At 44.1% G+C, this 24,495-nt stretch overlaps 1 protein-coding gene across 1 annotated transcript in view; it reads left to right on the forward strand.

Moving 5' to 3' along the window:
* Positions 1–237: 237 nt before the first annotated feature.
* The window catches only part of LOC121859909 (proteoglycan 4-like), a 38,969-nt gene continuing 14,711 nt past the window's right edge, over positions 238–24,495 (forward strand). The window contains exons 1-2 of the mRNA XM_042356863.1: positions 238–630; positions 2,804–3,023. Of these exons, the coding sequence (XP_042212797.1) occupies positions 238–630; positions 2,804–3,023 (613 nt within the window). The remainder of the gene's footprint in view (positions 631–2,803; positions 3,024–24,495) is intronic.

The following is a 24,495-nucleotide window of genomic DNA, read 5'->3' on the forward strand; positions in this document are numbered from 1 at the left end:
TAGGTTAGGTTAGGCTAGGTTAGGCTAGGTTGGGCTAAGTCCGACCCCATTTGGCCTAGTCTAGAGCTGACAACGAAATCTGAGGACTATTTGGAGGAAGGGAGGAGTAGGGGAGGGGAGTAGCGGGGCGGGGAAAGAGAGGGAAGAAGGAGGGGGAAAGAGAGGGAAGGAGAGCACGAGAGGAGTTGGGGCTACTGAGAATTTTAGGGGTACTGGAGGCATATATATGGACCATCGATGTTTGAGGTACTTGGGAAATGCCTGGACTACCGGGGGTACCTGGACTACTGGGGGTACTCTGGGGGGTACTACCCTACTGGGGGTACTTGGACTGGGGGTACCTACTGGGGGTACTTGGACTACTGGGGATACTACTGGGGGGGACTACTGGGGGTACCTGGACTACTGGGGTACTGGGACTACTGGGGGTACCTACTACTGGGGGGGACTACCTCTGGACTACTGGGGACCTGGACTACTGGGGGGTACTCTGGGGGACTACTACTGGGGGTACTTGGACTACTGGGGGGTACCTGGACTACTGGGGGTACCTGGACTACAGGATGGGTTATGTGGGGTCATGTGTCAGGTCTGATTGAGGTCTCAGAGTTACATGACGTGTCAGGGCTAGTTGGTGTATAACAGACAAATTAACACTGTAACAAGTTAGTGAACACACCAAAATAATAATTGACATTACATTGACAGATTTTTCACACACACACACACACACACACACACACACACACACACACACACACACACACACACACACACACACACACACACACACACACACACACACACACACACACACACACACACACACACACACACACACACACACACACACACGTTAAAGCTTACAATACCTACAAAAAAAAAGATTTACCAAACTAAATATGAATAAGTGGATTAATTAATACCAAGGTAACTATAATCATCTACACTTATTGAAAAATATATTGAAACAAACGTGAATGAATACAAGTCGGGGAAAACTTACATAAATTATGAATCCTGATTGGGAATATATTGTTTATATACCATAATAATTCTTCATGTTACCTCCTACCTATCTACATTGTGAGTAACTAACATATAACAAATAAATAGGAATAAGAACAACGAATATGTAGGAAGAAGGACGAGAATAAAACATAAGAGAGAGAGAAACGTGATTAATTATCGTAAATTTAATCAACTATAGACACGTTCAGCAGGTGTGTTTATTGATCATTAAGGTGATAATTACCTTTACTCTGCTGTACCTATATTATTATTATTATTAGTAGTAGTAGTTTTAGTAGCAGTAGTAAGACAAATGTAATATGAAAATCTCAGGCCACAATAATCACATCCCCAGCACAATCAACCAATGGACAAAAACTGCCCTATTCCTTACCCACCTACCCACTCACCTACCTACCCACCCACCCACCCACCTACCGCTACTCCGTGTTCCCTGATAAAGAGCTAAATACATGACCTAGTGATTTATTGAACCGAGTTTTAAAATGATAGAACCAGGTGGGTCACTATCCTACCCTCCCCCCCCACCCACCCACCCACCAGCTAAATGTCTTGTGCATTTGTAGTGTTTCCTTTTCTTCTCCTCTCCCACTACCTCTTCATTTTCTTCCACCACCTACAACTCCTCTTCTTCTTCCTCCATTACCACCTCTCACTCCTCTTTTTCCTCTTCCACTACAATAAACAATCGAAGTTGTCTGTTTTGGAAGCAGCAGCAGCAGGAAAGGTAAAATAGAGGAGTCGGCCGCACCAGCGTATACAGACATGCCTCCTCCCTCCCTTCCTCACCACCCGGTCCTTCACTGCACAAGACGCACCTCTTACTCCAGGTTATCCAAGACGCACAAAATAAGGTGTGCGTCGGGAGTCTGAAATCTGATACCGGACCATTACCCGAGTAAACAGTAGGCACGCGCGAAGAACCGTCAATTAAGCAATTAGACTTACCTCTGTAATGGTAATTGAAAACGATTCCTAACATTATGTAAACTGTGAGGAGAACTGCTGAGGTGGAGCGGAGGTTATCATTACCTGTCATAAATTTTACCAGGTGCTGCCCAGCTAGCACGACCACGGCCATAAACGAGTTAATGGCCCTCCCTCCCTCCCTCCAGCCCTCCCCCTCCCTTTCTCCCTCCCTCTCCCATACCCTCCCTTCTTTATCCCTCTTTCCTTTTTAACTATCCCTCGCTCCTTCTCTTCCTCCCTCTTTTTCCCCCTTTCTATCCATCGCTCCTTTCCTTCTTGCCTCTCTCTCATTACTCCCTTTTCCTTGTTTTGATCAAGCTTCTAGAAGACAGCCAATCAACCAGTCAGTCAATCAACCTCACAATCAACTACACAGGCAATCAACCAGTCAATTACTCAGCCAGTCAATCAACCAGCTAGTCAATCAGTCAATCAACCAGACTATTACTCAACCAGTCAATCAGACAGTCAATCAACCTCACAGTCAACTCGACAGTCAATCGACCGCAGATCCACCCACGTTATAAGAATCTACGGGCCTAACCACCAATATTTCGCTCTTAATTGACCCCTTAAGTGGTACAGCCCCTACTGACCCCTTAAGTAGTACAGCCCCTTCTGATCCCTTAAGTGGTACAGCCCCTACTGACCCCTTAAGTGGTACAGCCCCTTCTGATCCCTTAAGTGGTACAGCCCCTACTGACCCCTTAAGTGGTACAGCCCCTTCTGATCCCTTAAGTGGTACAGCCCCTACTGATCCCTTAACCCCCTACTGAGCACAGCCCCTACTGATCCCTTACAGCCCCTGGGTACAGCCCCTACTGACCCCTATGGCACAGCCCCTACTGATCCCTTAGGTGGTACAGCCCCTACTGACCCCTTAAGTGGCACAGCCCCTACTGATCCCTTAAGTGGCACAGCCCCTACTGATCCCTTAAGTGGTACAGCCCCTACTGACCCCTTAAGTGGCACAGCCCCTACTGATCCCTTAAGTGGCACAGCCCCTACTGATCCCTTAAGTGGTACAGCCCCTACTGATCCCTTAAGTGGTACAACCCCTACTGATCCCTTAAGTGGTACAGCCCCATAATATCACCTACCCAGATCAGTATTGTATCATTGTATCAAAGGTCACAGGTCAACGGGAATGAAACTCGTCTTCACCCATATGTATGATGACTAAACCCCATAAGTATGATGACTAAACCTTATGAGTATAATGACAAACTCATGGGTATGATGACTAAACCTCATAAGCATGATAACTAAACATTGTGAGAATAATGAGTAAACCTCATGGGTATAATGACTAAACCTCATAAGTATAATGACTAAATCTTGTGAATATAATGACTAAACCTCATAAGTATGATGACTAAACCTCATGGGTATAATGACTAAACCTCGTAAGTATAATGACTAAACCTTATGAGTATAATGACTAAACCTCGTGGGCTTGATGACTAAACCTCATAAGTATAATGACTAAACCTTATGAGTATGATGACTAAACCTCATAAGTATAATTACTAAACCTGATGAGTTTAATTTCGTCGTCAAAAGAATATGTCAACGTATTCAAACAGGTAGACATCGCACTCAAGGTGTTAACATCGTACTCAAGAGGTTAACAGTGTCCTCAAGAGGAGGTTCACAAATGTACTCTAGGGGTTAACATTGTAATCAAGGAGTTAACATATTATTTATGCTGTTAACACTGTACTCAATATGTTAACATCGTTTGCAAGGAGATAACACCACACCCTTTGGACTGCAGTCTAAGAACACGATAATAACTAGAATGATGTGTGCATTAACTAAGAGAAACAGACGGAGTTAACACTGTGAGGCCTGGCGGTAAAAATTAACATCTCCAAGGAGTAAGGAACTGGAGTACATTAGTAATTCGGGAACATAACATGTATTCGACTTTACACACACACACACACACACACGACGTCTCATTTCCATATGGCAATGTAGAATAGGAGGAGTGAGTGAGTCAGAATGATAAAGAGTTATATACCTGAAGTATAATATAACCATTGCTATCATAAGGTAATATCAACATCCCAGACGCAAATATTGGTGTTGACATCCACGAGGACATTGTTGTGAGTCAATATCTGAGATGGGGTGGGGTGGGTGGGGTGGGGGTGGGGATCGGGGTGGTGGTCGTGGGGTGATCGTGGGGTGGGTTGGTCGGGGTGGTCGTGGGGTGGGGTGGAGGATGTTTCGACAATTGAAGATGGTAAAATAGCTTGTAAAATTCTATTGTACGTTGCTTCTTTTCTATTTTGTTGTTGTTGTTGCTGTCGGTGCTGTAAGTTACTGCTGTGTCGGTACTGTTATTTATGTTTTTGTCTGTATTGTGTTATTGTTATTGATGATGTTTGTAGTGAGTGGTGTTAACAGTCGTGATAGAACTGACACCACACACACACACACGCACACACTTCCCTCGGCCTTCATAGGGTAAGGACGTGTGTAGTCGGCGCTGCCCGCTAACGCGGCCGTGGTCTCTTGACCATGGAGACAGCTGCCAGCCCGGTCTGTCGGGCTCTCCCCTTCCCCATCTCCTCCTTCCCATCTGGAGTTATCAACAACCTCACACCAACAGTACAGTGCAAAGATTGACGATTAACCCACAAGTGATATACAAAAGTGGCAATTTCAACTCGAAGGAAAAGCACAAAAACACAGCAATACTGATTGTGGCTGGATCTGACCTAACCTGACCTGACCTCACGGCTTCACCTGACCTAACCTGAAGGATGGAGCACACCTGCATTGCCCCAAGCTACTGTCCTGGCCACACACCTGCCCAACCGCATCCAGCCCATACGAGCACGAACTGATTGCTACAAGAACAGCCCAGTCCCAACCATTGTAAAAATTATCAACACCTAATTATTATATATCTTATTTGTATCACTTATATTACGTGTACATCAATTGTAAATCAAGAGACCCATTCCCCGATTATGTAATTGTATATTTTCAGCCTTCCGGCTGCCATGCTCTTTCAATAAACCGTTAATTATTATTATTATTATTATTACACACACACACACACACACACACACACACACACACACACACACACACACACACACTATCACAGGCCGTGTGTTTCCTTGCCCATTTCACCGCCTCATTGTTAATTAAAAAGTTTTCAACAAGCGAAAGTCACTTTGAACTCACAGTGTTGTAACTTTTTTTTTGGGGGGGGTCTGGTCTGGTCTGGTCGCCTGGTGCTGAGAGGTCGTAGTGCGGGGAAAAGAGACTAATTAAAAGTTGACAAGGCTCCAATACCCAGCCAACAGTCACCACTTAATGTCACCCCTGCCACCTGCCCTATCCCTAGAGCGCGCACACACACACACACAGGTCATCATAATGCACCACCGTCGACGAATGACCCACTATTCAGTAAAAATCCCATCCATAAAAATACAGTATTATATAAAGAACAGACCAACAACAACCATGATATACCGCCATCCTAACCAAAGAAGGAGGTAATAAACTCAAGAATTATTTCAAGCTCGGACAAGCAGAAGATTATCGCAATTTTCTTAAAGCGGCAGAGTGAAGGTGTATGATCCTGCCTCTGGGGTACCTCACGTCACCCCTCCCGGTAAGTAATGGTATTATTTTATATATACGATCGTTCCTCACACACCCTGGAGAAGAGGAGGGCACGTTGTTCTGGGTTCAAGGTTATTTACGCGTGTGTGGGGAGAGAGGGATGTGTGGGGGAGAGAGGGATGTGTGGGGGGGGGGAGAGGGATGTGGGGAAGGGGGTGGGGAGGAGAGGGTGTGTGAGGGTGGGGTGTGGTTGAGGCCTCCCACCAAGCCGGGCTATAAGTGACATATTTATACTTCTGCTCCCTTAATCATTACGTCGTACTAAAGTTATATTACATAACCTTTAAAGAATCACCACCTACGTCATATGCTGAGGTTATGATCAGAGTGGTCGAGGATCTCACACTGGCCAGAGTTACTACTTGGCTGTAAGTTAAAGTCATAGTGACGAGGTGGCGCCTGCAGTGCCAATTGTCGCCACACACAGACACTACTTGAGGACACGGTGTCACGCTACATGCTTCACTGTGTCTGGACTCAAACTTGGACCACCCACAACACAGAATCCTCTTTATGTATTACAGCAACCAGGAAACACAACTCAAACAAACAAACAAAAACAATTATAACTGCCACAAGCGTTAATAATTTACTGTGTGTGTGTGTGTGTGTGTGTGTTACAAGCGCTGGTGTGGGGTCAGAACACGATACAGTAGAGATTATGTAAATATTGGACGCATTATGTGCTGTCTAATGGTAGACCCTGCAGCCATATGGCATCACAAAAATTGTGACCAAGTCTCAGGTTGCTGTTCTGACTTTCTGCGTCATTTACACACAATTGCAGGGTCTCGATTGTTCCACTTACTTTGACAACACAACATATGCTACCGCTGAATTCTCCAGTTGCTTACTGTTAAAGCCTCTTCTAGATGCTTGTTACCTTCGCCGTTTTGGGACGACATGAAAGCAGAGTTTGGCTTTGACGAGCCAATGATCTGTATCACAGTTGTCTGAGCTACGCAGGTGATGAGGGCATCTCGGCGATCTCTTTCGCTGACAAAGATGAAGTCAATGAGATGCTAATGTTTGGATCGTGGATGTTGTTAATAACCCTTGAATTAGTCAGCCTGCCTAAAAAAGGTATTGGAGATAGTGAGGGTGTGTTCAGCACACTTGCTGAGGAGGAGGAGTAGGCCTTTGGGGTTACACTTGCCTACTCCGTTTTTCCCAATGGTTCCTTGTCATATATCAGCATCTCTGCCAACTCTGGCACTGAAGTCACCAATGAGCACAACCTTATCATCTCTGGGGATAGAGGTTAGCACTCCGTCAAGGTCAGCATAAAAGGCCTCCTTGATGTCAACTTCTGCATCCAGTGTTGGGGCGTATGCACTGATGAAGAAGGCATGACGTGAGTGATTCAGTGGGACTCAGAGCGTCATGAGGCGCTCGTTGACCCCAACAGGCATTTCCCTTAGCCGATGTAGGAAGGGGATAGGCGAATGGCAAAGCCAGCTATGTAAATCGGATTTCTCTCAGCAGCAGGCTTACCCGTCCAGAAGAAGGTATAGCCAGACCCCTGTTCTGTGAGTCGACCCTCGTCTGGGAGTCGGGACTCACTAATGGTTGCTATGTCGATGTTATACCTAGACAGCTCTTTTGCCAGGACGCTCATTTGTGCTGGTATCCAGAAGGATCCTCACATTCCATGCAGCGACCATAATAGGTTGTTTAGTTTGTTTATAATTTGATCTGTGATTGCGATTATGCTTTCGACAGCATAAGCATGACCTTACTGGGTGCGGTTGCCCAGTCAGGTTGGTTGTTTAGGCAGGCTATGTTTAGGGCAACTTTTCTAGCCCCCTCCACATGTGGGGTGAGCAGAGTGACTTCTGGTAAGGGCTGCTCATTCGCATAGACAGGACCGGATTGCACTGCTGCCTAGATCCCACTGCATAAACGACAATCTTATCTTTGTCGTCTATGTGCAGAGTTGTGACTAGAGACTCCCGGCAGTCCTCTCTGCCTGTCCCCGTCGCCACTCGTCTATCGCCATAGGACTTTTAGAGGGATAGGGATTTTGATGATGATGAGAAGCATGATGAGCTGGATGGTGGATGCACATGAGTTGATCATGTGGTGAGGCAGGAGCACAGACTGCAACCGTAATTAACCTAACCTCACATCTTGGCTCTCCCTTTCCTGATCCAATGGTGCAGGTAGTTGCAACGACTGGGGAGGGGAGAGTGGCAATGGACTGTTGATAGCCCAGTTTGTTTGGTTTCTCCTTAGTAGCCTGTCCATCTTGCATTGCCTTCATCCGCCGGTGTAGCCATTGAGTTCCCATGTTGGTCAGCTCTTCTGCCTATTCCGCAGCTGGGGTCTTACTGGAGCTCTGTAAGCATGTCTGTCTGATGCGGGGCTCAACAACAGATTTTTCGTTCGGGGTTTACTCCTGTAGCCTTATACCTTCCAAGGTTAATCCATAAGGCAGTGGGGCAGTGGTTGGTAGGCGCCAGGGCGTGTCCAAATGCCAGTGGGCCTATGTGCCGTCTCTTTGGGGCCCACTGCTGCTCCAATATTCCCTGCTGGTCTAGCCTGAAGCCGCGAGGCACCCAGTTAACGTGTGTTGCGATGAGGAGGTACAGCAGGAGTCTTGATGGTAAAGAAGCTGTGTACTGGCAGGGGAAGACTTATGGAAGGTTGCTTCCGGCTAGCCAGCGGCAGTAGCTGAAATCGAGAGGAAGCAACCAGTGCCTGCAGCGTAACACTAACATAATGCTGCCACACTAGACGCATTACACTACCCTGTGTGCTCACACACACACAACACTTACACATGTTACAGCGAGGATACAGACCACCATATGAGTGTACCCACGACTTGACTCTCTCCTATCCCTACCAACTTCTGTCCTGTAAATGATTTTTTTTACCTAAGTCTTCCCAAAAATGTTTTACAAAAGTTTTCCAATGTTTCCCCGCCGGCCACAGATACTCTTCAAAGGGGTATTTCGCAATTACGAACGGGCGGAGCAGCCTGTGATGATAGCAAGGAGAATGATACACTTTTAAAAGATATTTCAAACTCGCTTTCACCAAATTGACTGTATTTTTCCCCTTCACTCTATTCATCCTTTGAAGCGTTCGAATGTTTCATCAAGCGGTGTAATACTGAAATAGTTGAATGTTTTTTTTTATTATCATTATTATTCGTCTCTTTCACACGGTCAGTTTTCCCTCTACCTGAGCTGCAAATTGAAAATGACATCGAAAATATGAAACTCGCAAAACAACCACTAAAAAAGAACACAGTTGAAATTATTTCTTTCATCGCAGATACAATCTTTTTTTTTTCAGTGTTTTGTATGTACAGTCAGTATGTATGTATGCATGTATGTATGTATGTATGTATGTATGTATGAATTTATGTATGTATATATATTTCATGTAGATCCACAATGAAAACGTGGATAAGATAAATCTTGATAAAATCACAATGGAAAAGGGAAACAACGGAGCACCTTAGCTTTCGTCTTTATTCAAGACATCTTCAGAGGCAACTGGATTACATGGACACTGTGTGAATAAGTGTAATTTAAGTTTCGCAGAAGACACCTGTACTTTCCAGAACCAATCAAAGCTTAATTGTTGTCGTTTTTTAGGTCAATTTAGCCTCTGAGGTTTACACTGCCTACACCCCCTTAACAAATCCAAGGAGATATTTACCTACCAAGCCTGAGCTTCACATTAACAAAACACAACTTGGGGGAATTAAAAGAAAAATGTATAGAAAAAGTTGTTGAAAGAGTTGTGAAAAATAAACAACCGGGAAGATATTATTCACGAACATACACAAGGAGTTTCAATACAACCACAGCCGTCGTGAATGTTGTTAGTTCTACATTTCTGGTCTTGGGGACATTGTTTACACACTCGTGGTTGAGAAGCGATTCACCATATATAACTCTCGCATAGAATCTCATCACTATAATAGCTACTACCTGACGTCACCTGTTAAACAATTAATATAGTGATCCTTGATTACCGAAGCAGTTATGGCTGACGACAATCATCTCAGACCACGTGATAAAAATATATACATTACGATGAATTATTAGTATGGTAGAAATAAAACAAATAATTCAGTGCTGACAAGTGGTATACATCCTTGGATATCTGACTGTTGAAGGTAACATGGATACAGGATATTATATATTCAATTTTACTTGACACGCAATATGGACAAAGTGTACTACAAATAACCACGAATTTTGTTTTACTCTATTTGTTGAGGCAGTTTGATGAGTACTGCTGTGTTGTAGGAGCAGGGAGTGTGTAGTTATTAATATGTTATGCATGTAAATATGTACAGAAAGTGAACAAGAACAACCAGTCATATTTTCTTTCCACAGTCAACACGACAACCTCTAGTAATTGTTATATCAGGTCAAAGGTCAAGGTTTCAGGTTTGAATGAGGCATTACCAGTAGCACCATCCAGCGTGAGTTGCCACCTAGCTCAAGCGCAGTCGTATTTATTCAAGTTCTGACTCAAGAGACGAGTTTGTTTAACTTTGGCTGAGTCCTGCACACACCAAAGAGGTTTAATACTTTGTTATTTCTAGACATGTGTCAGTAGACCAGAATTGTCCTTAGGGTGTGTGTGTGTGTGTGTGTGGGGGGGTGCATATAAAGGGTGTGTGTGTATAGGATCCGTATACAGGGTGTGTGTGTGGTGCGGATGTGGGGTGCGTATATAAGGTCAGTATATGCGGTTCGTGTGCTGGGGTATATAGAGTACAAGTACAAATATGCTGGATATTTGTACTTGTACTTTGTACTTAAAACTGTACTTCATGATACAGTACTGTACTTTAAGACACAGTTACGGGGAAAGAATGACTGTATTTTGTACTTTATACATACACCTGTACTTATGATTATGTAAGCAGGAGAAAACTACTTACGTACTCATCCTAATTATGTACTCATAAAGGTAATTCCGAGATATAAATCGGACTCTTCTAATGACTTTGAGTACATGGGGTGAAACGAGGGCGGACTGTGTTGACCATAACGTTAAAATTAATACAAGGTAAATGTTATATACAGCAAACTTAAAAAATATATATATTATCTAAAAAAACAACAATCGTGTGTTATAATCAGTACCGTGAGCATTTGTGGAAACAGGAAGGTAATATAGGCATTTGTGTTACCTTTCCAAACCTACCTACTTAAAACATATATGAAATATGTTGCAGTATTTCAGTTTCTGGAGAGAGAGAGAGAGAGAGAGAGAGAGAGAGAGAGAGAGAGAGAGAGAGGCACGCACGCACGCACACAATGTTTCATCCCAAAGAAAATATAAGACAAAGCAAAAATTTGGTTAAGACTCGAACACTATAACGATGACCTTCTTTCCCTCCCACCTCCCTTCCCTTCCCTCCCCTTCTTCCCTTTCCTCTCCTTCCCTCTCCTCCCTTTCATTATAACCGATATTCGAGAGCCGGATATAATTGGTGCTGGCCACTTTGAAGGCTGCGTCAGGCTCATGTTAAAACATTCGAACCATTTTACAAAAACATTTCAGGACACAATGATTGTTACGAGCACAAAGGTCGACCAACAGCAGGTGGTGACCAATGACTCGTGACGGAGTGGCTATCTTTGGTGACTGTTGGTGCTGATCACTGACTGTTTGACTGTTGGTGAGGATGTCTGACTGTTGACGTTGATCTCTGACTGTTGTCCCTAATCTCTTGACTGTTGACACTGACTGACTGTTAGTATTGATATCTGACTGTTACTGCTAACCCCAAACTTACTCTAGTGCGTGAATGAGTAAATGAGTGCGTGAGTGAGTACGTGAGTGCGTGCATGGGTGGGTAGGTGTGTGAGTACGTCAGCACTCCATTCCTAAAACATATAATTTTTCCCTCACATGATTTACCTTGTCCTCAAACGGTGTCACCTGTTAATTGCTCTTAATTACAAATAATTCTCGATAAACAACTTCAACACCTGATACCTTGACAACATCTAATCGTAAATAACATTTATAAATTATGAATTTGTTGAGAGAAAATCACCAACACCCAATCCCTACCTCTCACCACCCAATCCCTACCTCTCACCACCCAATCCCTACCTCTATCATTAACAACCTAGGTGAGTTACTTGCATCTTGACACTGCAACATGTAAAACAATAATGACGTGTAGTAATTGTGAGGCAGTGTACTGAGGCCGCTGTTTGGCCTGACAATACATGAACTGTGGTGATGTCAGGGTGAGTGAACTCGTATGACACTGTCGACAGGTACTTTTGGGTGTTTTGGGATGAAGAACAAAAGCAAGTGAAGTTTTTTGTGTTTTTTTAATATTTAAAGATGTGATTTATTTATTTCGTGGATATAAAGATTTTGGGTTATAAATTACGATTTATTTTTATTATTGTTTAGGTGTATAAGTCATTATTATTATTATATGAAAAAGATAATTAAATTTCTACGTGCAAATGAACACTATAAGATAACTTAGAAACATAGAGACTGGAGAAGTACTTGGAGACAGCAGAATAATTTGGAGACTAAAAGGACACTTGGAGACAACTAGAAAATAAGAGCAGAACTTGGAGACTATAGGAGAAATAGGTGACACAGGAGAACTAATAGATAACCAAGAGAAGTTGGAGACAACAGCAGAACCAGGAGACAACGAGAGAACTTGGAGGATAAGAGAGGAACTTGCACACAACAGGTTAACAACAAGACTAAGAGAGACACTAGGAGACAACAAGAGTACCAGGAGACAACAGGAGAACTTGGGAGACGAGGAGGGGGTTCTTAAGGAGGGATTGGAGAACTCTTGAGACCACAAGTTCTCCAATTAATTAGTGGAGGCCTTTGATGATGGCGGCACACGTGACAGTATTGATTTGAGTATCTCTCTCTCTCTCTCTCTCTCTCTCTCTCAGAATTACAGATATTCTTAGGTAAGGTTGTGTCTTATTTCTAATCCAAACCTCCCCTTCAACTCACTCCTATCCCTCCTATCCCTTCCCTCTCCCTCAACTACTATCCCTCCATTCCTCCACTTCCAGCTATTTTCATCTCTCTTGTTCCAGCTTCAACCTGTTTTCTCTTAATTACTCCCATCTACTCCTCACTCCCTACCACTTCCATTCTCTCCTTCATCACCACCCACTCCACCCACTTTCATTCTCTCCATCACCACCCACTCCACCCACCATCCGCCCCACCATCCGCCCACCATCCACACAACATGAATTTTCAGGGGTGGGCCAACACGTCGACGCTAGAACATGACGCAAAATCTTCCGTCTTTACTACATTTTTTCCTCCATCTTCCGACAACTTTTGGAAGAGTTAATCCTCTTTTCCACCCGTAAGGACGTCGCTGGGTGGGAGAGGGTGGGTGAGAGTGGGAGAGGGTGGGTCGAAGAGTGGGAGGATGAGAGGAGATGTGAGTGGGAAGAGTTGGAAGAGGTGAGAGAGTGATAAGCATAAGAGAGGTAAGTGGAAGGGTGAGGGGAGAGGGACTGGTTTCCGTGGAAGAATGTATTAGAAAAGAGAGAAATGAGTGGGAGATGAGAGGGGGGTGAAAGGAAGAGATGGGAAGATGAAATGCAGACGTACAGTAGAAGATGAGAGGAGGGTTTGGAGAGGGGGAGAAAAGGATGAAAGAGTGTGGGAGAGGAGAGAAAGGGAGAGGGAGAGGAGGAGGAAGAGAAGGAAGGAAGCGTGAGTGAGAACAAGGGTGGATGAAGAGAATGGGATGCAGAATACATGAGGGACGGTGGAATGGGTGAGAGAGCAAAAGAGTGAGTGTGGAAGGGGGAAGGAGGGGGAGATAGGTAACAGATGGATGTAGATGGAAAAGAAAAACAAATTAATAAAAAAAATATTAAAAAACTATACAAAGGAAAAAATTCTTAAAAGTTGATAAGACCAGAGATGATGATGTCCGGGTTAGGTGGTGGTGGTGGTTGCCTCACACTAATTACCTCACACTGGAGGAAGAGGTAGGGAAGGAGGAGGAGGAGTAGGAGGAGGAGGAGGACCATCTGGCAGACACCCGGGGCGAGAGGCAAATTATTCTCTCTCTCCTCTCCCTTCCCTCTCTCTCCTCCCCTCTCTCTCTCCTTCCCTCCCTCTCCCTCCTCTCAGCCTCTCACAGCCCACACTATAATCCATTTTATATTCCCTCAACCCATCTAACACGTCTTAATAAGTGTTGCTCAAGACATCATTGTCATACTTGTAACACCAGACATTAAAATACAGAAACTATTGATTAAAATACTATAGTAAACATCGGGGGCTGGGGGAATAATAATAATAATAATAATAATAATAATAATAATAATAATAATAATAATAATAATAATAATAATAATAATAATAATAATAATAATAATAATAATAATAATAATAATAATAATAATAATAATAATAATAATAATAATAATAAAATAAAAAATAAAACAGGTGAGAAACGATATATAATTGTAGGTCTCTTTAAGAAAACTTGTTAACGGACGGACAGACGAACAAACTGACAGACAGACAGAAAGACAGACAAACGGACAGAATCTGTTTCAATATACACCCTTTAGGTTCCTACAATCCAATGGAGCATAAAAAGTACAGTTACCCCCTGAGCTCTGTCACACACCATAAAACACACAGTCCCTTCATCACCGTTCCTCCTCCTCTCAAATCTACTGTAAAAGTACCATTTCTTCCTCCACTTTTTTCCTTTCCTCTTCACTCGAATTACTTCCCAGTATAAAAGTAGGAGACTCCCTTTTTTTTTTGTGTGTTCCTTTGCATTATTCTATTCATTCAGTTTTAATTCCTATTTTAAAAGTAATATTATTTTTTCTTTAAGATCCATATTCATATCCCTTTTCAATTCCCCTTTCAAAAATAATCTCAAAGACTTTTATATACCACCCCTTCGTGCCCTCACCCTCCACTTTTTCACCCCCTATCTAACCCCCCTCTCCTAATCCCCCCCCACTCATTCCATCCGTCCCAACACCCTCCTCCCCCTCTTCCCCCACCTTACACTCTCCACCCTCATCTCATCCGCCCTCTTTCCCACCCACCACTTCCTCATTCTCCCTCCCATCCCCCAACTCCTCACAATCATCAACCCCCCTCCTCCCTCCCTCCCTACCCCCCTCCTCCTCCCTAACCCCCGTTAATGGTTACAGAAAGTCTACCTCTCGTCTTCCTCTCTCAACTACTAACAAATCATTAGTGGACTAATTGGCTAAAGTGAACCTTCTATGGAGGAAATTAGTTGACAAAAAAAAAACGGTAATCATATTTCAATAAAGTTATGTATGGTATAAGTTTTGTGTTGGGGAATAAATTAATAAATAAATAAATAAATAAATAAATAAATAATATAAATACATAAATTATATCCCACAAGGAGAATAACCTCAAGATAAAGAAAATTATTCCTCATGATGGCAAAAATATTACCCCAGAAGAAAGAAAAAGTCGACAAAAGACAAAAAAAAAAATATTAATCCAAGAAAAAAAAAACTGAAAAATTATTGATCTTTTACAGATATACTACAATAAGAAATCAATAAAAATACCTTTCCTATATACTTGGTTGTCTACGTTTGGTTCTTGAGCACAAAATTCTGTAAAGCTCACATTTTTCGTATATTTGGATTGGAAAAAAAAACAGGTGGCTAAAAATGTTACTTTACCCATTTCTTGTGACCGAAAATAAGTACATGTCAGTCTCTGTACCTCAGGTTAGTGTTAACTTAAACTATGGGGAAGTTAATGGAGAAACCAAGAGTGAATTACACTAGACTGACTAAGTTTATGATCTAATTGATTTATAACATACCTGTACGTTACTTCACTGATTCACAATCTACAGAACTGACTTACCCGAGTAACTTAACCGACTCGGAACCAACGTAACTTAATGATTCACAACCTACATAACTGACTTACAAACCTACTCTACTGACTCATTACCTATTTTACTGACTTACAACCTCTGACTTACAACCGACGTAACTGACTTACAACCTACTTGATTGACTTACAACCTCCCCACAACACTTAAAGCGACTTGTATCGTATTATTCGGAGTAAACTCGACTGATTTCTATACCTTAAATAACATAACTAATTATAAGAATATCTTCCTTGGCGTCGCTGTCAACCTCTCGGAAAATCAGTGTACCCAAGATGGCTTTATTTTCAGTTAAGACATGTCCTTCTCTCCCCTTCAATGGGCCCTACTTCCCCCCTCAATTGGTCCTCCTCCCTTCCCCCTTCATCGGGTCTCTCCTGGCCCTGAATCCCTCTCAACTCAACCCTCTCTTATTAACCACTCCCCATCAATCCATATCCCTCTAAACTCCTCCCTTTCAATCCCTTCTTTCCCTCAACCAATTCCCTCAAACCCATCCTCCAACCCCTCCTCCATAATCCCTTCCCCAACCCCCCTCAATCATTTCCCCTACCCCCTCCTCTCAATCCCTTCCCCCACCCCTCCCCCTCAATTGCTTCCTGAACCCCTCTCCTCCAATCCCTCCCACCTCAACCTTACGCCTCCCCTTCAACTAAACCCTTTCCCCTCTACCCAATTCCTCCCCTTCAATTCAACCCCTCCCCTACCCACAACCCTCCCCTTCACGCCCACGCCAATGGATCGAGTCTAGAAAAATAAATAAAATATACAGTGGTCGAAAGAACTCCCACTTTGGTCTTAAAGTCACCGGGGCCAGGTAGACCTTTACCGTAATTGATGTAAATATTTGCCCAACCCAGCCAGTATTAACTAAAACCTCCGCTTCTGTAGCCCGTTCATGTGGCTCGCTTACACACACACACACACACACACTGTACACATACATACATACATAGGCAACAAGGATAAAAACACGCACACAGACAGGCAACATTGATATACACGCATGTTTACAAAGGCAGCAAAGATAAGCTCACTACCTGTTGAATGATAAGTAAGAGGAGTGCAACACCTGTCAGGCCATCCTGGACCATAACGGGAAGATGCCTGTATCAGACTACAGTACAGTCTATACTTATTTGTTCTCATCTATAATATGACCGGTGAAGACAAGTAGTGGTACTGATAATGTACACAAAATATGGGACAAAAAAATTATAAATATTTAGTTTAACCAAAACATTTAGTCATTAGTGTGTCCAGGTTCCTCCTCGCTCTAAAGGTGCCTGAGATATCACCCGAAGAAAACAGGAAAGAAAGAAATTAATACATAAAATAAGCAACCACTGAGTACCCCTTTTCATATATCCTTCACGCGGCTCCTGAAGATGGCACTGGGAAGGAGAGGATGTCCAAAAAAAAAAAATTATTGCCACATCTAAAACCAAAATTAACAAACTACATTGACATTAATATTTTACCTTTTATGATGTGAAGAGTCAGGGGTCGCCTGATGAGGACGAGATCTTGTGGCAGAAGTCCAGGGGGGAACAGCTGGGGTTGGTGCATGGGGGAGGGGTGGTGGCGGGGGTGTGGGATGCTGGGGGAAGCAGGGCGGGACGAGGGGAGGTTAGAGTCAGCTGCTTGTTCTTCCCCTACTGCCATGTTGCCTGGAAGTAGATAAAATAGGACATATTAATTAATTTCACTTTTATTATCATCATTATTATTATTATTATTATTATTATTATTATTATTATTATAATTTTGATAATTTGCTGATCGTCAATAATTTGGATCGTTAAAAGTTGAGAATTTTATAAACTATCTAAAAATTCTTCGTGTCACTTTTGCTCTCACACCCTTATTTCAGGAGCCAAGGGCCTTGTACTACAGAGTTGTTGAAAACACCTAAATAAGTGTTGGGGCGTATGCACTAATGAAGAAGGCATGACGTGAGTGATTCAGTGGGACTCGGAGCGTTATGAAGCACTCGTTGATCCAAACAGGCAATTCAGTTAGCCTACGCAGGATACATTAACGGATGGCAAAGCCAACTCCATAAATGGGGTTTCTCCCCGCAGAAGGCTGACCCTTCCAGAAGAAGGTATAGCCAAACTCCCGTTCTGTGAGTTGACCCTCGTCTGGGAGCCGGGACTTACTAATGGCTGCTATGTCGATGTTATACCTAGTCAGCTCTTTTGCCACAAGGGCGGTTCTTCTTTCAGGACGCTCATTTGTACCAGTATCCAGAAGGGTCCTGACATTCGATGCAGCGACCATAAGAGGTTGCATAGTTTGTTTTTGTTTTGATCTGTGATTATGATGGTGTTTTCGACCTCATAAGGATGACCTTACTTGGTGCGGTTCCCCAATCAGGTTGGTTCTTTAGGCAGGCTATATAAGGGTACCTTTTCTAGCCCCCTCCCCATGTGGAGTGAGCAGATTTGGTCCTCGAGAGGGCTGCTCAGTCGCATAGATAGGACCGTATTGCACTTCTGCCTAGATCCCAGTGCCTAAACGACCATCTTATCTTTGCTGCCCCTGGACAGAGTTGTGACTAGAGACTCCCAGCAGTCATCTCTGCCTGTCCCCGTCGCCACTCGTCAGTCGCCATAGGACTTTTGGGGGTATAGGGGTTTTGATGATAAGAAGTATGATGAGCTGGATGATGGCTGCACATAGGTTGATTTGTGTGGTGAGGCAGGAGAGCAGACTGCAGCCACACATCTTGGCTCTCCCTTTTCCTGATCCAGTGGTGCAAGTGTTGCGACGACTGGGGAGAGGGAGAGTTGCAATGGACTGCCGATAGCCCAGTTTCTTGGGTTTCGCCTTAGTAGCCTGTCCATTATGCATTGCCCTCATCCGCCGGTGTTGTCATTGGGTTCCTATGCTGGTCACCTTTTCTGTCTATACCGCCGTTGGGGTCTTGTTGGAGCTATGTCTGCCTTATGCGGAGCTCCACGGCAGATATTTCGTTCGGGGTTTACTCCCATAGCCTTATACCTACCAAGGTTTACCCGTAAGGCAGTGGTTGGTAGGCGCCAGGACGTGTCCACTTGTCAGTGGGCCTATACGCCGTCCGTCTGAGACCCTCTAATGCTCCGAGATCCCCTGCTGGTCTAGCCTGGGCCCACGAGGCACCCAGTTACCGTGTGTTGCCACGAGGAGGCACAGCAGGAGTCTTGATGGTGAAGAGGCTGTCTACTGTCAGGTGAAGACTTGTGCAAGTTACTTCCCTGTTCACACCACAAGGGCTAACCAGCGGCGGTAGCTGAAAACGAGGAAACAAGCAGTGCCTGCACTTTAACGCTAACATAATGCTGCCACACTAGACGCATTACACCACCTACGCACACACACCTATCATTATACCAGCGCTGAAAACTGAAATGTTCATCAAAAGCTGAACTCTTCAGAAAAACTGACATTTTCATAAAACAAAACTGACCTTTTCACAAAAGTCATCCCTTTCAAAAATTCTCTTCAAATAAAAACACAGAACCTTCCTATCACCCAAAACACGATGGCACTGGACAATACAGCCCCGCCAGGTGACACGTAATGAGTGTGCAAATGACGCACCTCATACGCTTTGAAGATCAAAGCAAAAATCACCAATAACCAACGATGTGAGAGGTCTAAGCCACTCCATCATGACAACCACTAAAGCTATATGCTAAAGATCCCCCTAAATGAAAACAAATTTCGGTCAGGTTAAGCGTATATCATTAATAATAAAACATTATCTACGTACGGTGGGGATATTCTTTATAATCAAATTCCATTGAGAAGAATTGAAAAAGAAAATATGATATAGGTTTTGAAGAATAAATTTGGTACTGGGCTTATTGACATATGAGAGAGAGAGAGAGAGAGAGAGAGAGAGAGAGAGAGAGAGAGGTCTAGTAAGGAGAAATGGATGGAATAGAGAGGATGATAAATGGATTGAAGTAGAAAATGGATGGATTGGATTGATTGTGAGTAGGAAGAAGAGAGATTGGTGATGGTGGTGGAGGTGGTGGTGGTGGAGGAGGTGGAGGTGGTGGTGGTGGAGGTGGTGGTGGAGGTGGTGGTGGTGGTGGTGGTGGTGGAGGTGGTGGTGATGGTGGAGGTGATGGTGGGTGGTGGAGGTGGTGGTGGTGGTGGTGGTGGTGGTGGTGGTGGTGGTGGTGGTGGTGGTGGTGGTGGTGGAGGTGGTGGGTGGAGGTGGTGGTGGTGGTGGTGGTGGTGGTGGTGGTGGTGGTGGTGGAGGTGGTGGTGGGAGGTGGTGGTGGTGGTGGTGGTGGAGGTGGTGATGGTGGAGGTGAGTGTGGTGTGGTGGAGGTGGTGGTGGAGGTGGTGATGGTGGAGGTGGTGATGGTGGAGGTGGTGGTGGAGGTGGTGGGTGGTGGTGGGTGGAGGTGGTGGTGGTGGTGGAGGTGGTGGTGGAGGTGGTGGTGGAGGTGGTGGAGGTGGTGGAGGTGGTAGTGATTGTGGTGGTGGTACTTGTAAAAGTAGTGGTGGGTGCAAAGGCGGTGTTGGTTGTGGAGAGATGTCTTGAAATTCTCTCGTATAGTTTCCAATAATTTACAAACTCCAATTCTCAACACGGCAGCAGCGACAGTTAAGGTTGAGGATGTGATTCATGAAATAAGTGACAGGAAATCCGAAGAACAATTTGACAACTGCTAGACAAATTGGAGTAGAGTTCTCAGAGAAACGTTCACATAAAGTTTCCACACACACACATAAATGACCAATGACAAACTGAAACATTCATCACTGGGAGTTTGTCTGCATGGTGAAGCGGTTTACCTTCCGCTGTCTGAACTGATAACTAAATTTAATACATCAGATAAGTCACTGTTATGTTCCACTGAATCCTTCAAGACTGCAAACTTTCCAGACCTTCTTCTACCTTCGAGAAACTACCAAGCTTGAATACCATCTTTTCTGCCATGAATGGACGCGGCATTTGTTAACAGAAATTACATTAACTATATTTATACCCACAAGAGTGAGCTGGGATGACACAACAACATATATTAAATTACTGTTATGTAGTTTATACAGGTTTTCCAGTTTCCTCTTGGTCGTGTCACCGCTCATTCTCTACTTTGACATTTATAAAGAGTTCTTTGTGCAGCACAATGACGCAAACCAAACTGAGTGACTTGATGGTTTTAACTTGCCAGTCAAGAAATAATTCAACCAGGTGATTTTCATATAGTGTTTGATGAATTGAAATAATGCATTATTACAGAATCATAAAATATACAATGTAGTTGCAGTTTGTTAATAAAACCATACTTAATGTTTATTGAAAATCTGTCTTTCCATCAATTATTATCTTACAAGACGTCTCTGGGTGAGGGATGGAGGTGGGATAGATGGGGTGAAGGTGAGGCTTGGGGTGGGGATGGCCCGGATAGGGGTGGAGGTGGGGCTGAGGGTGGAAGGGAGGTGGAGGTCAGGGTGTTGATGGGGATAAGGGTGGGATGGTGGAGGAATTTTAGGTGATGGAAGTGAGGGTGGAGGTAAGGGTGGGGGGTGGAGGTAAGGGGTGGAGGTAGGGGTGGGGTGGAGGTAGGGGTGGGGGTGGAGGTAGGGGTGGGGGTGGAGGTAGGGTGGAGGTGGAGTGGGGTGGGGGTGGAGGTAGGGGTGGGGTGGAGGTAGGGGTGGGGGGTGGAGGGGGTGGGGGTGGAGGTGTGGTCGTTTATCGGTCTTTGAATCTAACATATCCAAGATGGCTTTATTTTCACTTTACAGTAGACATAACCTTCTCTCCCCTTCAATGGGTCCCTTCTTCCCCTCCACCGGTCCCTCCTTCCCCCTACAATTGGTCCTCCCTTCCCCCTCAGCAGGTATCTCCTGACCCATCTCCTATTAGTAGTGAAGCCCCGACGAAGTTGTTAATTAATGAAGCCTCGACGAAGATGATAATTAATGAACCCTCGACGAAGGTGTTAATTAGTGAAGCCCTGACGAAGGTGTTAATTAATGAAGCAACGGTGTTAATTATTGAAGCCCCAACGGTGTTAATGAAGCCCGGACAGCGTTAAGTAATGAAACAGCGAGAGAAAATAGATTAAGCGAGATAGTAACGATGGTAACAAGCAAATAGACAAACTAAAGCCTAATAAGTCACCAGGTCCCGATGAGATATTTGCCAGGGTATTAAAGGAATGTAAGGTAGAGCTTAGTATGCCCTTGGCAAATTTGATTAACATGTCCTTAAAAACGGGTGTAGTACCAGAATCCTGGAGGATAGCGAATGTGATACCGATTTTCAAGAAGGGAGATAGATCACTATCCTATAACTACCGTCCACTCAGTCTAACATCAATTGTAGGCAAATTACTGGAAGCAATAATTTCAAACTCTATTCGAAATCACCTGGAACAGCACAAGTTGATCAATGATTCCCAGCATGGCTTCACAAATGGGCGTTCATGTCTGACTAATCTATTAACATTCTTTTCAACTGTTTTCGAATCAGTGGATGAGGGGCACGATTATGATGTATATCTCGACTTTAGCAAAGCCTTCGACAGAGTCCCCCACGAAAGACTAATACGAAAAGTGGAGGCTCGTGGAATTGGAGGAGATATTCTAAAATGGATTAGGGCGTGGTTACAGGACAGAAAACAGCGAGTAAGCATTAACGGCACAAAATCCGATTGGGGTAACCTCACTAGTGGAGTTCCCCAAGGCTCAGTACTTGGACCATTACTATATATTTGATACATAAACAACATAGATGTCGGCGTAGACAGCAACATAAGTATATTTGCTGATGACACTAAAATAGGACGTGTAATTAAATCTGACGAGGACTCCGCAAAACTACTTCGACGAAGGTGTAATGAAGTGGAGGGGGGGGGGTGGGAGTGAGTTGGAGGATGTGAGTTGAGGGAAGTGAAGTGATGGAGTGAGGCGATGGAATGAGGTGTGGGGAGGCAGGTGCAGGTGTGAGGTGAGGGAGTGTGGTGAGGGAGGTGCAGGTGTGAGGGAGGAGGGAATGAGGTGAGGGAAGTTGAGGTAAAGGAAGTAAGGTGAGGGAGTGAGGTAAGGGAGTGAGGTGCGGGGAGGCAGGTGCAGAAGTGAGTTAAAGGAGTGTCGGGGAGGAGTAAAGTGTAAGACTAAGGGAGGGAAGGGGGTGATGTAAGGGAAGGGAGTGAGATGGGAGAGTGAGGTGCTGGAGGTAGTGAGACAACTGTTAACAACGTCAACAGCAGAGGTGTGTGAGGTGAAGGCTGCGGATGATAACCTGAGCCGGGCTAACATATGCATGGCCTCCTCTCTTGATCCTTTGTCCCGGGATTTATAGCTGTTTCTGCCACTCGTACAATTTATGGGGCACAGTTCGCTTGACCGTATCTCTCGCTGGAGACTGTGGATGCTGAATGATTCATGTAGAGTTTATGATGCTGAGTGGTTCACTAGCCTCGCCTGATACCGGAGAACCTGCTTCCTATAAAGAACAAGACAAACATCGTAAATGTCAATAATACTTCTGTAAGCAACGACCAACTGGCCTTTTTCCTCTGAGGTGCGGGAGACACGCGTGCTGCCAAGTGTGTAATAACTTTCATTCTTCTTCCTCACTAACATCTATCTAGGTCTCTCTTAAGTTTGTCACTTTATTGAACTTAGAAACGTCCGATTTCAGACATGTATAAATATGAACTATAATGAAGTAAAAGGTGACAATGATAAGGTGATAGCGTGGGAACTGGTTTAATAATATGATAAGAATGCTTATCGTCGCATTTTGTCAACCTTGTCAAATTTACGGGTAAGTAGGCGGAGCCTAAATGAGTGAAGGACCGCCTTGTTATCAGTGTCAACAGTTACTCCTTTTCCTTTATGCAACTACGGGTTGAAGAGCCAGTTTTATGGACACCAAACTTTAGCTACTGCCGAGAACTGCCTCATGTGAAGGCATCATAAAATATACTGGTGTTTAGTGCCGCATTATAATGTTCCATTTGCCAGTTGGTCCCCCACAACTCATGACGTCAGTGTCGGGCTGACACCTGAGTGGTGGGCGAGGAGCAGTAAGTCCCGCCCACTGTCCTGGCGCCACCAGCGCTCTTACCGTCACATATACACAAGTAGTCATGTATTTGAACGAATGCCTTAACTTATTCCCTCAAGAAACCTCATCGCCTTACAAGTACAAGATACATAAAGTTCTTATTTTCGTTTCTTTTTTTACCTCCTTGTGTCCCGGCAGCAGTAGTGTGGTTGTTGTGGGTGGTGAGCGAAGCGTGTGGTGCGGAGGACGACCCAAGAATCCAGTCTGTCATCCTCCTCGTTGCGCAAGAGTATAAAACCGGCAGGAATAAAAGCTGTGCAAATAAAAATTCCTCCTAGTTTTATTTACATTTGCCAAGATCAGTTCCTGACTCACAGAGGGACTTTATACCAATCATATTAACAGTTTCACTAACTTGCCTTTATCACTGTGTGTGTGTGTGAGGGCAGAGCTGGTCTTGGCACATACCATTATGCCAACCGGTCACACACAACTTTACGAGTCGATTGATTTCTCATTCTCACCGAGCTCCCTGGCGCTGCCCTGGTAACTCCATCACCAGCGACTACATGTTTACTAAAGGTCACTCGAATGTACACACTTAGGATTAAACACGCCGGCATGATATGTACAAGAGGATCCCACGCAAGACAAGTGATGTAACGCTAAATAGATGTCAGGAAAAATAAGCGAGAATGATAAAGGTTGAAGAGAGGGAGACGAGAAAAAGGGAGAGGAGGAGACAGTAACTAAAGAGTGTGAGAGTAAAGATGTGACGGTGAAAGACAGACAGACACATGTAACAGTTCCCAGAGTAACAAAGTAAATGATAAATAGAAATAAGACAATTAAAAAATAGATAAATAAATAAAGCTAAAGACTAAATGAGGTGACTGAA

Source organism: Homarus americanus, unplaced genomic scaffold (genome assembly GCF_018991925.1).
Source record: "Homarus americanus isolate GMGI-L3 unplaced genomic scaffold, GMGI_Hamer_2.0 scaffold5198, whole genome shotgun sequence".
Lineage (NCBI taxonomy): Eukaryota > Metazoa > Arthropoda > Malacostraca > Decapoda > Nephropidae > Homarus > Homarus americanus.